The sequence below is a fragment of the Schistocerca nitens genome, chromosome 3, assembly GCF_023898315.1.
Source record: "Schistocerca nitens isolate TAMUIC-IGC-003100 chromosome 3, iqSchNite1.1, whole genome shotgun sequence".
NCBI lineage: Eukaryota > Metazoa > Arthropoda > Insecta > Orthoptera > Acrididae > Schistocerca > Schistocerca nitens.
In genome coordinates this window covers 873,817,219-873,831,774 of record NC_064616.1, presented here as the reverse complement: position 1 = coordinate 873,831,774, position 14,556 = coordinate 873,817,219, and the positions used below count along the sequence as shown (strand labels likewise).

The following is a 14,556-nucleotide window of genomic DNA, read 5'->3' as shown; positions in this document are numbered from 1 at the left end:
AAGACTAAAAATTGCGTACCTATAAAAAGTATCAGTTATATGTTTTGAATGTAGATGATCTGAAACAACTACTATAAGCAGAGAAATTAAAGCTAATTATTATCAAGGAACTATTACTTAGATACTATTATAGCGAGCTGTCACATTCGTACTACTGTGAGACAATAGGAATAGTTACTGTTAGGTAGCTGTCTTTGAGTGCAACAAAACTACATTCCCTTTGTTTACTTTTCCACAATGTGCCCATACATTTTCTAGGTTATTATTCGAACTGTTCTGTTCGAAAATCGAAGTGCTTTAACTGCTATGTCAACGAGTTTGCTCCCATTTTGACATCATTGTCGATGTGTTTTTCACACAGTAACTGCTTTTACTTCAATAACAGTTGAGTCAGTTTCTCCAAGACGTCACCTATATGATGGATGCACCTAAACGTCCCTCCTGAAAGATAGTGGCAGTTCTAGTGTGCGAACATTAGCATTCCTTACTGTTTATGCTGAACAATCTGATGCCGTTTCTGTTACGTCTCATAGTAGACAACTGCAACGTCAGCATTTGTAGTGTGTTCTGAAAGTAAAAACCTGGCGACAGTTGAGCTTTTTGCGGTGATCTTTTTTGACGATGTAGGCGTTTGTGTAGGACGGGAGGCATTCCATTTATTGTTGCGCACTCTCAGGTCTGTGGTGAGTGAAGTACCGTCACTTGCTACATCTCTGTTTCATCACATTACGACCATTCGTGCAATTGTTTTTGTACAAAATTAGCTGCAAATTGTTTATTTCTTGTTCGTTAAGTAAGTTAACGACAAGATTATTTCGGCATATGTGCCACTATCAAATGTTCTTGTTGACATATTTATATATCATGTTATCCTACGTCCATGTAATAGTACTCGTACTATGAGATTTTATTTTATATTATAATTACGTCTAGTTGGAGTGACGTCCACAAGTCATCATGGAACGTAAGTTTTTTATACACTATGTTGACGACATAGATCACATTCTATAGAAGAATAAAAATGTCATATTATGATCTAATGCAAGCTGTGAGCCCAGCGGAGAAGACGTTATTTTCATTTATTCCTGTTTGCTTTTCGGATAACGATCATAGTTTATTATGCACCTTTCTTTTAAAGTATAATTACTGCTCTTTTCCCTCTGTTTGACGAAATAAACAAGCTGAGGACGCTTGTAATCGAAAAGGAAGGTAATCATAACTTTCTACGTTTGCGGCAGTAGAATATCACCTTTCTTGATCGGTTAACTCTCCCGTTTACTATGTGGCTCAAAATGGCAGTATAAGATATGTCAACCTGCAGACATTAGGACAGAAACACCTTAGATTTCTTGACTTGCCACACCAACTGAGGTTCCGTCTATAATGACCTCGATGTCGACGGGACGTTAAACCCTAATCTTCCTTCCATTTTACCAAGTGAGGTGGCGCTGTTTTTAGCACACGTAGTTGCAGTCAAGAGAAGTTAAACACAAATTCCATTTAGCCCAACCTTATCTTGAGTTTTTTTGTACCCAGAAATAACTTAAGGCATATATTACAGTATCTGCTTAAAAAAGACTCAATCAGTTTCAGCTCTCATTTTTGCCCAGCTCAGTTTTGCTTCCTGTTTAATGGTCTAAATAGAGACGAGATAATTAATTCTAATCATTCTCATTTCATTATTCCCAAATTGGTTTAATTTTTAATACTACAAGCAGTTTTTGACACTGATACTTATTCAATCACGACTTGGCTAGGGAAACGGATGAATCACAATGGAGAACGTTCTTCTATTGGCGTCTGTAAAACCATTCAGTCATGCATTAACATGGCATATAATGATGCATCACTCCCGTTAAGACGCCAGTACCTTTTGAAACACATCCGTTAAGCCACTGTAGCACATCTAATCACGAAATGCAAATGTTCTTCAGTCAAGGGATATTCAGTATCAAATTTCTGGTTCACCAACGTACCCAGTATTCAGCAAGCTAATTCTACTCTACTCTACTTCTACCTTCACATATTCGGTACGCTTACCAACTTAGCACTAACCTCATTTCCAACAGATTACTTTGTGCGAGGCTCATTTGACAAACTTGTCATTTTTTCTCATAAATACAAGTTTTATCAGCTGTTTTTGTGCCTTTACTTCAGTATGTCTACAGTACCTCTGGCTCCTCATAGCACGAAGCGTAACTGTAGCCGTTTTAAGTCGAGATAGCAGAATGACTGCTGCTGGTCACATTCTAAAGTTACATATAATTACATTAAAACAGCATCTTCTATCACATGGCCTGAAATACGCAATATTGTAATATACCCACATGTCAGCAGAAACTCTTGTAACGTCCACTTACTTGGTAGCTATGCATCCGAAACGTCTCCTTCCTCTTTTAACTCTATGAAAATTATGTTTTAACACTGATATTTCCTATATGCTCGCAGATGATTGAAACGTTTTGGTTCTGCCTTTCAGTGTAGTTGTACATTATCGACTATTATGTTTTATACTATCAAGATTAAACAATATTTTGTCATGTTGTTGTTGTTGTTGTTGTTGTTGTGGTGGTCTTCAGTCCTGAGACTGGTTTGATGCAGCTCTCCATGCTACCCTATCCTGTGCAAGTTTCTTCATCTCCCAGTACCTACTGCAACCTACATCCTTCGGAATCTGCTTAGTGTATTCACCTCTTGGTCTCCCTCTACGATTTTTACCCTCCACGCTGCCCTCCAATGCTAAATTTGTGATCCTTTGATACCTCAGAACATGTCCTACCAACCGGTCCCTTCTTTTCGTCAAGTTGTGCCACAAACTCTTCTCCCCAATTCCTTTCAATACCTCCTCATTAGTTATGTGATCTACCCATCTAATCTTCAGCATTCTTCTGTAGCATCACATTTCGAAAGCTTCTACTCTCTTCCTGTCCAAACTATTTATCGTCCATGTTTCACTTCCATACATGGCTAGACTCCATACAAATACTTTCAGAAACGACTTCCTGACACTTAAATCTATACTCGATGTTAAAAAAATTCTCTTCTTCAGAAACGCTTTCTTTGCCATTGACAGTCTACATTTTATATCCTCTCTACTTCGACCATCATCAGTTATTTTGCCCCCCAAATAGCAAAACTCCTTTACTACTTTAAGTGTCTCATTTCCTAATCTAATTCCCTCAGTATCACCCGACTTAATTCCATTATCCTCGTTTTGCTTTTGTTGATGTTCATCTTATATCCTCCTTTCAAGACACTGTCCATTCCATTCAACTGCTCTTCCAAGTCCTTTGCTGTCTCTGACAGAATTACAATGTCATCGGCGAACCTCAAAGTTTTTATTTCTTTTCCATGGATTTTAATACCTACTCCGAATTTCTTTTGTTTCCTTTACTGCTTGCTCAATATACAGGTTGAATAACATCGGGGAGAGGCTACAACCCTGTTTCACTCCCTTCCCAACCACTGCTTCCCTTTCATGTCCCTCTACTCTTATAACTTCCATCTGGTTTCTGTACAAATTGTAAATAGCCTTTCGCTCCCTGTATTTTACCCCTGCCACCTTCAGAATTTGAAACCGAGTATTCCAGTCAACATTTTCAAAAGCTTTCTCTATGTCTACAAATGCTAGAAACGAAGGTTTGCCTTTCCTTAATCTTTCTTCTAAGATAAGTCGTAAGGTCAGTATTGCCTCACGTGTTCCAATATTTCTACGGAATCCAAACTGATCTTCCCCGAGGTCGGCTTCTACCAGTTTTTCCATTCGTCTGTAAAGAATTCGGGTTAGTATTTTGCAGCTGCGACTTATTAAACTAATAGTTCGGTAATTTTCACATCTGCCAACACCTGCTTTCTTTGGGATTGGAATTATTATATTCTTCTTGAAGTCTGAGGGTATTTCGCCTGTCTGATACATCTTGCTCAACAAATGGTAGAGTTTTGTCAGGACTGGCTCTCCCAAGGCCGTCAGTAGTTCTAATGGAATGTTGTCTACTCCTGGGGCCTTGTTTCGACTTAGGTCATACTTATTGTAAATGACACTGTGGAACTATGCTATACAAATGAATAGTTTTGTATTTGCATTCTTGCTATTTTGATTACTATCCTCTTCTTTGTATGAGCTTTGTCTGGAAGTAATATAATGTGGAAACTTAAGACGATGTTTCTTTCCTTGCGACAGTTTGGGGCACAATGATGAAGGGCGGTGTTGACAGCCACGGCGAAACGGCTTCGCATCCAGCAGACTACCACTCAGGTAACTATATAGTTAATATAACGCTCAGAGAATGCTTTCTGTAATTAAAAGCCTCGCAAACAATCAACTTACAATTATCGAAGTGCTTGAAACTACGTGGAATGGATGAGTTTGGCAGATTGTTACAATAGAGGAAAGCAAAGCAATAAAAGCCACTGTCATCATTCAAAGCAGCGTGTTTGGAGTGACGTCATCACGATTTATACAAACATGAGATCTAAAGATTTTGAATACTCCTGTGCCTTACAAAGCTTTCATGGGCTGTAATAGCTATGTAGAACGTGCTGTGCCTTCGGACGATGTAATTTTATTTTTCATTCTTTCGACAATTATTGCTTATTACAGGTTGAGAGGTACCCACCGTTTTCACCTAAACATCTTTGACTCTTTAAAGACACTTGTAACTTCTCTTCATCTGGACGAATAGTGGCCAGTGACTAATGAAACAGACTTAATCCGATCGAGGTGGCGCAGTGGTTAACTCATTGAACTCGCGTTCTGGAGAACGACCGTTCAAATCCGCGTCCGACCATTCAGATTTAGTTTCCCCATCATTTCCGTAAATCGCTCAAAGCAAATTCTGGGACGGTTGCTTTAAAAGGGCACAGACCATTTCCTTCCCCATCAAATGGCTCTGAGCACTATGGGACTTAACTGCTGAGGTCATCAGTCCCCTAGAACTTAGAACTACTTAAACCTAACCAACCTAAGGACATCACACACATTCATGCCCAAGGCAAGATTCGAACCTGCGACCGTAGCGGTCGCGCTGTTCCAGACTGTAGCGCCTAGAACCGCTCGACCACTCTGGCCGGCCCTTCCCCATCCTTGGAGCAATCAGTGCTTGTGCTCCATCCCTAATGACCTCGATGTCGACGGGACCTTAAAACCCTAATCGTCCTTTTAATTTCGTTAATTACCGAGATACAAGCATTAACTTCGTTTTCCTAAACGGAAATCCCTTTTGCACCGGAATGGTCCTTCAATAAGAGAAGATAATATTAGAATAGCGAAATAAGTTGTAGCTGGACTTGTCTAGCATCTGTCAAAGTAACTCTTGGTACTCCTATGGTGTCTAACGTGCTCCGACTTACGAAGCATCTAAACATTCTGTGCTTCGGATAATACCATTTATGAGCGTTATGGGGAACCAGCTCACGAAAATAATAACTGCCCCAGGACAATATGCCCAGTTTTCTGTGTTTCCTGAAATAAGAGAAGGAAAATATAAACCGCAAAACAAACGGATTGTGATACTTAAAATGCCCTGTGTAACGGATATAAGTCCAGATATTTTTACAAATGGTTCCTGTTGTTTTTCTTCTGCATTGAACAGTCTTCCCACAAACGTGTCAGAAATGTTACGACCTGTTGTTTTCCGCACAGTCGTAACTGCACCGCTAAGTGGACTACGCCTGTCAGAATAGACTAACCGTTTTGCGTCCTCATATTCAAATGCAGCACCAGACCTGCTGCCCAGGGGAAAATAAGCATTATTGGCTCTCTCTAGCCACATGTACTTGGAGGTACTACCCAACCTAGAAACATACGACCTGTAATTGCTATAATTATTAGCCTGTAAATATCTTAAATACTGATAAAACGTTTTGCAATACACCGTTGTCGGTCACCAGTAGGAATATCGTCCGCCCCGATATCTGAGTGGTCAGCGTCACGGATTGCCGTCCTACAGGCCCGGGTTCGATTCCCGGCTGGGTCGTGGATTTTCTCCGCTCAGGGACTGGGTGTTGTGCTGTCTTCATCATCATTTCATCCCCATCCGGCACGCAGGTCGCCCAGTGTGGCGTCGAATGTAATAAGGCCTGCCCCGTAAGGTGCCTCCCGGCCAATGACGCCAAACGCTCATTTATTTATTTAGTAGGAATATCCCCACTTACACCCATTACACCCTGTATCTAACTGAACAGAAGCAGTTCAGAGTGTTTGTTGCAGTGAACCGGCATTTCAACCGAAGAACGAACTAGCAATACTCCACGGAAATACGCGAAGCACACACCCTCATTTAAATAATTACAGGTTAGACCGTGTGCTGCAAAATTTAAAACAGCTCCGTGTATGCTTAGGGAGAGACAAATATTTGACGTAGACATCCAGATTAATAACACAGCTGAATTGACATCCAGCACTGTCGACGAGAAGCAGATAGTGGATGTTGTTACTCATACAATGTAAATTTAATCCGTGAGAACAAACTTTTTGACTAGATCCTCGGCAAAATCATGATACCAATGATAAAATGCTCCGGTTGTCCATATTAAAAGAACTGTTTACTGTTAAAACAACTTTGAAACATCTAATACGTGTGAAACATTCCATGAGAAATTTAATAATAGTCTCCGTTCTGGAATCAACAAACACAATTCATTTACGGACAATTAACTTTCCTCCAGCGAGGAAAAGCTAAAGACTTAATTAGAGAAGTTTACAAAAAAGAGAGGAAAAATTTGATTTGGAACAGCTTTACAATTAGTTCGTTGTGGCGTTTCACAATACAAAACCGTAGTCAAATAGATACTCTCATACGAATTATCTGTTGTTCAGTCGTTATGAACGGCATACATGAATCCGATGCACGATGTGACGAGTCTGCCAGAGCTACGAAAGTCATTGGAAGAACAGAACTATGATGTGATCTGACTGCAGGAATCTTACTCAGTGCAACGAAGGATCCTTAGCATGCCTACAGAAGCTGCGATGATAACGAAAGACAGATATTCAATGATGGCAGAAATAGTACGCAAAAGAAAATTAAAAGAAGATAAAATTGTTAAGCTGTGAGGTGAGTACGCCGTAGTTGAAGATGCTACTGAAGAAACCAAGAGGTTTATTATTAGAATGTGCGTCAAATATTATGAAAAATTATCATTATATACCGGAACAGGTGCTGCATGGTAAGTTTACTACAATCTGCATTGAAGCAAACGCCAAATCTATTCCGTAGCACAGCAAAAATGAGATGGCACAGCTCAGTTGGAAGAGGCTTTTACAGTTTATTGCCGTAATTTGTCTAGAAATTCGCCTGATTTCCAAAACAAACAGGGAGGAAACACCCATACAGACGTTAGCTTAGAACTTTCAAAACTGTGAAGTTCCTTTAGTAGAGACAACTAGTGAAACTAGCGACCATAGTTGATTAATATACTGCCTATCTAGGAAAATTTTGAAAAAAATGGCGTTGATTTTTCAAAGAGGGAGGAATAATTATACAAGCAAACTGCAAGTTTTTTACCCTGATTGCGAATCCCCACTCTTACTAATTCTGCGAGAAATAGTTGGCATAAAGCACCGAAAAGACAATAGAAAAGCTTCTGCCAGTGAAGAAACAACATTATACAGTACAGATGACACCTTGGTGACAGGCACTAATAGAGTTTGGTAGGGAAGTTGAAAGGCGAGAAGCATATTTCAAGAAAGCCTTCATGACAGGAACCTGAATGTGATGCAATTCAGGCAGTTGAGAGCGGTATAAATCAGAGATAAGGTCTACCATATGAGCTAGTGAATAGAGACGGTCGTTTGTGGAAAACTCGCAGCGGATCGATGGATATGCCCTACATACTATCATCAAGAAAATTGGATACCATGTTATTGTCTCCACAATCCAAATAGAGGGCCGAGTGACGAGAAGCTGTAAAGAGTCCAGATGACAAAGTGAAGGATGACACTTAAAATCACAAGCAATTGAGACAAAACCTCACTGCGCCTCGTGACAATTCAGCAGCTATATTGACGTAAATGGATGTAGAGATGAGAGAGGTCACGTCTAAAACGGAAAAGGACAGAATTCCAAGTCCAAATGGCATGCCAGTGGAGCGATACAATTTACATGAGCTGATTTAACAATGAATGCATGATCCAGGCACGTGACGCTGCCAAGTCCGCCTTCAACAGTTAACAAACGTACTACAAAGGGATGCCCCCATGCTTCTGTATGCAGTTACTAATTCTTGGATGTTAACTTATAACTTTTGGATATACTATAAAACATCACCTGTTAACAGTCATCCCACGTGGACGACTTGCTACTTCTAGTGCACGGCAGCAGTCGAGGTTCGATAGGAAATACAAGGGGTAGTCAATGTTTTAATCAACACTTCCAAAAAATAAAGTTACGTAACTAATTTGTTTGCGAGTACATGTCTGTAGTCCTGGTATACATTTAAATCCCTGTGCCACAGTGCCGTAGCGCACCGAAGGAAGAGCCAGTACCAAGTGTCGCACCTCATCGAGTATAGTGCAATTATTTGATTTCAGCAGCAGTGGAAAGTTGTAGCTGTGTCGGGTCGAGCCAAGTGACTTCTTTACCGGGTACGAGTCTTTATCTAGAAAAATAATTGTCTATTAGGAAGATTCGTTACAAAATAACGTATAGCCTGTTACTTTGGGGAAAGCGTTGTAACATGAGGATGCCGTGCGCAGATTCGTGGTTTGGGCGGACCTTGGTGCTCGGTCCCTATTTGAGATAAGAACATGGGTAAAAAGCTCTTGATTTAGCGCGGACGAGTGGCCCCTTGTAGAGCCTTTCAACCATCTGTCTTATTGTAACTCTTTCAAGCAATATTTGAACGACGAACCGGAGTTGGGAATGGTGCACCGTTCGGGTTTTTCGTGAAAAAAAAAACACGGTTTTCGATACGTTTTTTTTTACTTGTGCCGCTTATATTTTTCAAGCATTTAAAAATCGCTTCAAATTTTATAAGAAGGTAGATAAATACATGTAATTAATGATCGCCCTGTTTTGTGAAAGCTTTATCCGTTGCCACGATATAAGCAACGATTCTAAAGACAATAAAAAATTCTATACCGGATGAGTCGTCGCCCGAGTGAACAAAAATGTACGTCGGTTGCCAAGCTATGGCGGTCTAATATCAAAATTATGGTAGAGTGAAGGCTTGGAACCAGGATGAGAAATGCTCCTATTATAGCACAGAAAAGGTGAATATGTCCTGGGTAGAGTTAGGGATGCAAAAGAAGGGAACTAGCTTTTCGACTTATTCTGGCAGCTTCAAAGACAACGTCTTGACATATTCACGCATTGTTATGCAGTTAACTCTACTTCCCTAGGGCAGTGACCGCTCTTAGCTGCAAGGTGTTGGTAATCTTGCATGTTGCCATCTATAGGCTGAAGTCCCTGATTCCGCGTCCAAAATTCAGTAGATTCGCCAGCCGCAGTAAACAGTATATGATATCATGTGGCTGAGGAGCATACGTGTAATAGCCAAAACGTTTTTCTGGCAGGATAAAATTTCGGGGGGAGGGAGGATTTGCTCCTGAGTGAGGGGGGCGCGGGGAGAAACCTCACCACGTATCATGTTACTTTATTTGACACGATGCTTTATATTACACGACAAGGATAGTAATACTGACAAGAAGAAAAGCGCGAATATGTCAAGATGTTTTGATTTAAATGTCTTTGAAGCTGCCAGATAAGTCGAAAAGCTAATTCAATATTTTACGAAACGCTAATTTCCTTCTTTTACATCAATAACTCTGCCTATATGCTATGATTGGAGCATTTTTCATCCTGGTCTATCATGTGGTTAATATGAAGCTGTGGTTTATTAGGAGGTAGAATGAAATGGTTCTCCGTAAACATTTCTAGCTCTTTTAGTCCGCTCCAGCGAACCATATGCTATTGAACTCACTTTACACTTCCTCGTCAAGGTTGCTGATATGCAGCCAATATTTCGTTAGTCTTTGTCGAAATGCGTTCAGTGGTGGCACGGGTCTGAAAGCCAGCAGTTGTTTTCTTCCACGATTTGCGTTTCTTACAGTCATCAGTTTTGAGAAACGGAACCATAAAAGGGGGTATCTTTGTAATACACACCCTGATCACCTAAACAGCCATACCAAAAGGTACACAGTCTAGGGAAACGCAACATGTGGCAAGACTGACGTGAGTAATCAAGTGACTCCAAGACTACTTCTGCATCTGTCCTCTGTTATATCTTGCCAGATTTGTAGTTGGTTTGGTAACTTCTTGACAGAGCGAACGACCGACCACGATGTCTGATGAGAGCAAACTCCCTGTCAGTTCGAGGCGGGGGTATTGGGAGGTTTGGATGGTGAGGCAGTAGTGTGGAGTGTAGCACGTTGTCTCAGACGGAGCGTCAGCCAAGGTTCACAAGTAATTAGGAATGCACCTCGGGGAGTATCAATGATTTTGCGGTTAATTTAGATGCGTTCCCAGACCTCCCATAAACGACGTAATCATCTACGAAGAAGTGATATCTGATAAAAGATATAACCATATCAAATCTGATTTGGAAAAATTGTGAAGCGTCAGTAACTAAACAATAATGTAGAGAAAGACGATGTTGTAAATGTAACTGCTTCTGACTACACGAACGATACATCATGCCTGGAGACAGATATGTCAGATGTATTGATGCAGCAGTACTTCAAAAAAATGGCTCTGAGCACTATGGGACTCAACTTCTGAGGTCATTAGTCCCCTAGAACTTAGAACTAGTTAAACCTAACTAACCTAAGGACATCACAAACATCCATGCCCGAGGCAGGATTCGAACCTGCGACCGTAGCGGTCTGGCGGTTCCAGACTGCAGCGCCTTTAACCGCACGGCCACTTCGGCCGGCAGCAGTACTTCATCTGGAGATAATGAAGTACGAGTTCACAAAGGTTGAATGGTTGGCACAGAAAATGGGATGCTTCGACTTACTGCGTAATAATACGCGAATATGTCAAGACGTTGTCTTTAAAGCTTCCAGAATAAGTCGGAAAGCTAGTTCCCTTCTTTTACATCCCTAACTCTGCCCAGCACGTATTCGCCTTTTTGTGCTATAAAAAGAGCATTTTTCATCCTGGTTCCAAACCTTCACTCTACCATAATTTTGAAATTCCACATCTACATCTACATCCATACTCCGCAAGCCACCTGACGCTGTGTGGCGGAGGGTGCCTTGAGTATCTCTATCGGTTCTCCCTTCTATTCTAGCTTGGCAACCGACGTACATTTTTGTTCACTCGGGCGACGACTCATCCGGTATAGGTTTTTTTTTATTGTGTTTCGAATTATGTTGCCTATATCTTGGCAACGGATAACGCTTTCGCAAAACAACAGGACGATCATTAATTACATGTATTTATCTACCTTCTTACAAAATTTGAACCGATTTGCAAATGTTGGAAACATATAAGCGGCACGCCTTAAAAAATAAAATAAAAATAAAAAACACTCACAAAAACAGTGTTTTTTGCACAAGAAACCCGAACGGTGCACCATTGCCAACTCCTGTCCGTCGTTCAAACATTGCTTGATACAGTTACAGTGAGACAGGTACAGTTTAAAAAAGGCCTCTACCACTCTGCTGAAGTATGTGCAATCCTCAGATAGCACTAACAGCTCACCTAAGCATGTATAAAGAAGGCCAATATGAGTTATCACAAGCCTGTTTGCTTTGCGGGTTGCTAAATGAAAAAACTTCAGGATGAGGAGGAGGAGATTAACGTTTAACATCCCGTCGACAACGCGATCATTAGAGACGGAGAACAAGCTTTCTTCCCATATACTATCACTTGTTAAAATGGAAAGAAACTTTAGTTTGCAGTAAAATGGTATGTATCCTCTACAACACATTTAATAGTGGTTCACAGAATATAGATGTATCTTGACAACTCTGAGGGCTATCATTCAAAATGAGTGGCTAGTAGACACAGTCATCAACAGAAACACAATATATTGCTGCTGAAGGTGATATGAAACATATGTGTATCGTCTACATTTTCACTATTTAGGTCATTTTACCCCCCCCCTCCCCCCCCCCCCCACACACACACATAAACAGATAAACAACACAAGTGCATTATAAATGTAGATGTGTCAATTGCATTTCCAAACCTGTAAGTTATATCTTATATGTAACACACCTTTATCTTTCGGAATCTCTACAAACTTTACTCCTTCCCTTTTTTGTACACCTGCTGAGTGATCATTATCTCTGTGTCTTTAAAAGTGCCTGTCTACCTCTTTGAAATTTTGTTTTTTACTTTATTTTATTTTGTCCAAATCCAACTCACTCCCTCCTTAACTTTGATACCACTTAGCATAGATTTAAAAGTGCACCCTGTGACTTCTTTCAAGTTAAACTTTTTATTTTCAACATAATAGTTACAAACAGTTGAGTATTTGCAATGTTCTGAAATTTTAGCCTTGGCTGTCAGTGCGTTGTTATGTCTGATTCTCTTTCTAACAACTCATGTTTCTTCAGATCTATTGACTTTTCTTACCTTCTTATTGCTGTCCCTTCTATGCTTTTTTCTCCAGTGTTACCATTACGTTTATATTGTTCCTTCCTACACCAGTTCCCTTTTTTGTAGCTGGTAAGAATTTCTTCGTAAGAGTCAAATACCACAAAAATTAGTGTATGTTAGTTTCAATTCATTATGTAGCCCACAGAAGAAATGTAGTTTTTACTTCTGACAAGACTCTGTCTTGAGTTAAAACACACCAGATACAAAACTACGATATTTTTCATTTGACAACTTAAGTTAACAAAAATTGAGCCAATAATCTATGACTCCAGTCCAGGTTTTGGTCATAGTTTACATATGCTGCTAGTAATGGCACTGCAAGTACCCTGTGATACAAAATAAAATCTGTCTCAGTAATAGTCATTTTGCTCAGTGTAAATCTTATACTTGGTGTAAATCTTATTGATAGATCATAGAGACAAACATTATAGTGTGTGCATGACACACACACACACACACACACACACACACACACACACACACACACACACACACACACACACACACACAAATAAAATGGCAAATGTTGCTCATGGTTTTCATTTATACATAAAATGAACTTTTCTTGTATCAAAACATTATTACTGAGATGTGTATGTAATTATTAACATCTCTCTAAAACTGGAACCTTTATGCAACTCACATATGCTAATCATGATATGTAAATGTAGATTTGATTACCTGAAAGTGTATGTTCTATTACTTCAAATGGCTAATAGCATGCCTGTAGAAGTTAGTCTAAAATTATTCATAACACTGATGAAGTTATTAAAATAAACTGTGTGATCAGAAAGTACAATGTCTAAACATTACAGAGATGAAGGGAAGCAAACATTTAATATATTAGGTAATTTCCTTACCTGATTACACATGAATTGTATTTTCAAATGATAATAAAACATATATTGTTTTGTAGAGCACAACGAAAGTGATGATGGAAACATAGGTTCCCAAGGAGCTGCCTCAACTAATGTTCATCAGTATCTGCCCACTGAATCACAGGGATACCTCATGGGTCCAATGGTCATGAAACTGCTGCCTGATGGGAATCCAGTTCCAGGTACAGTTTTTCCTCAGAAATGAGATGAACTCTGTTTTGTTACATTATATCAATGCACAATAATTCACAGGTTATTGACTTGTTAAGCTGAAAAGTAAAGTGATAGAGTAATATTGTTGTACACACACTTACCATACTTCACATATCAGAAAACTGTCTGTGCCACTCACATGAAAGGCTGGAAATATTTTATATTCTGCAACACACTCCAACACTAAACCACAATAGGAGCCTATAGACAGAAAGTTTTCATTTACTTAATAATCTTTATTGTAGGTATCTAAGGCAAATGCAGAAAAGTGTTGCTTCGCAATGTACACTATGTCATCAAAAGTATCCGGACACCCCCAAAAACAAATGGTTTTCAAATTAGGTGCACACTGGACTCGCATTCGGGAGGACGACGGTTCAATCCCGCGTCCGGCCATCCTGATTTAGGTTTTCCGTGATTTCCCTAAATCACTCCAGGCAAATGCCGGGATGGTTCCTCTGAAAGGGCACGGCCGACTTCCTTCCCAATCCTTCCCTAATCTGATGAGACCGATGACCACGCTGTCTGGTCTCCTTCCCCAAACCAACCAACCAACCAAATTAGGTGCATTGTGCTGCCATCTACAGCCAGATACTCCATATTAGCGACCTCAGTAGTCATTGGACGTCATGAGAGAGCAGAATGGACCCCTCCGTGGAACTCATGGACTTTGAACGTGGTCAGGTTATGGGGTTTCACTTGTGTCCTAAGTCTGTACCCAAGATTTCCACACTCCTAAACATCCCTAGGCCCACTGTTTCCAATGTGATACTGAAGTGGAAATGTGAAGTAGCATGTGCAGCATAAAAGCGTTCAGGCTGACCTCATCTGTTGACTGACAGAGTCCGCCGACAGTTGAAGAGGGTCCTAATGTGTAATAGGTAGACATCTATCCAGACCATCATACAGGAATTCCA

The 14,556-nt window shown here is 40.1% G+C and overlaps 1 protein-coding gene across 1 annotated transcript in view; it reads left to right on the top strand.

The window, feature by feature from the left end:
• LOC126249797 (rhythmically expressed gene 5 protein) overlaps window positions 1-14,556 on the top strand; it is a 208,695-nt gene that overhangs the window by 186,458 nt on the left and 7,681 nt on the right. Inside the window, exons 4-5 of the mRNA XM_049951485.1 lie at window positions 4,181-4,255; window positions 13,465-13,608. Of these exons, the coding sequence (XP_049807442.1) occupies window positions 4,181-4,255; window positions 13,465-13,608 (219 nt within the window). The remainder of the gene's footprint in view (window positions 1-4,180; window positions 4,256-13,464; window positions 13,609-14,556) is intronic.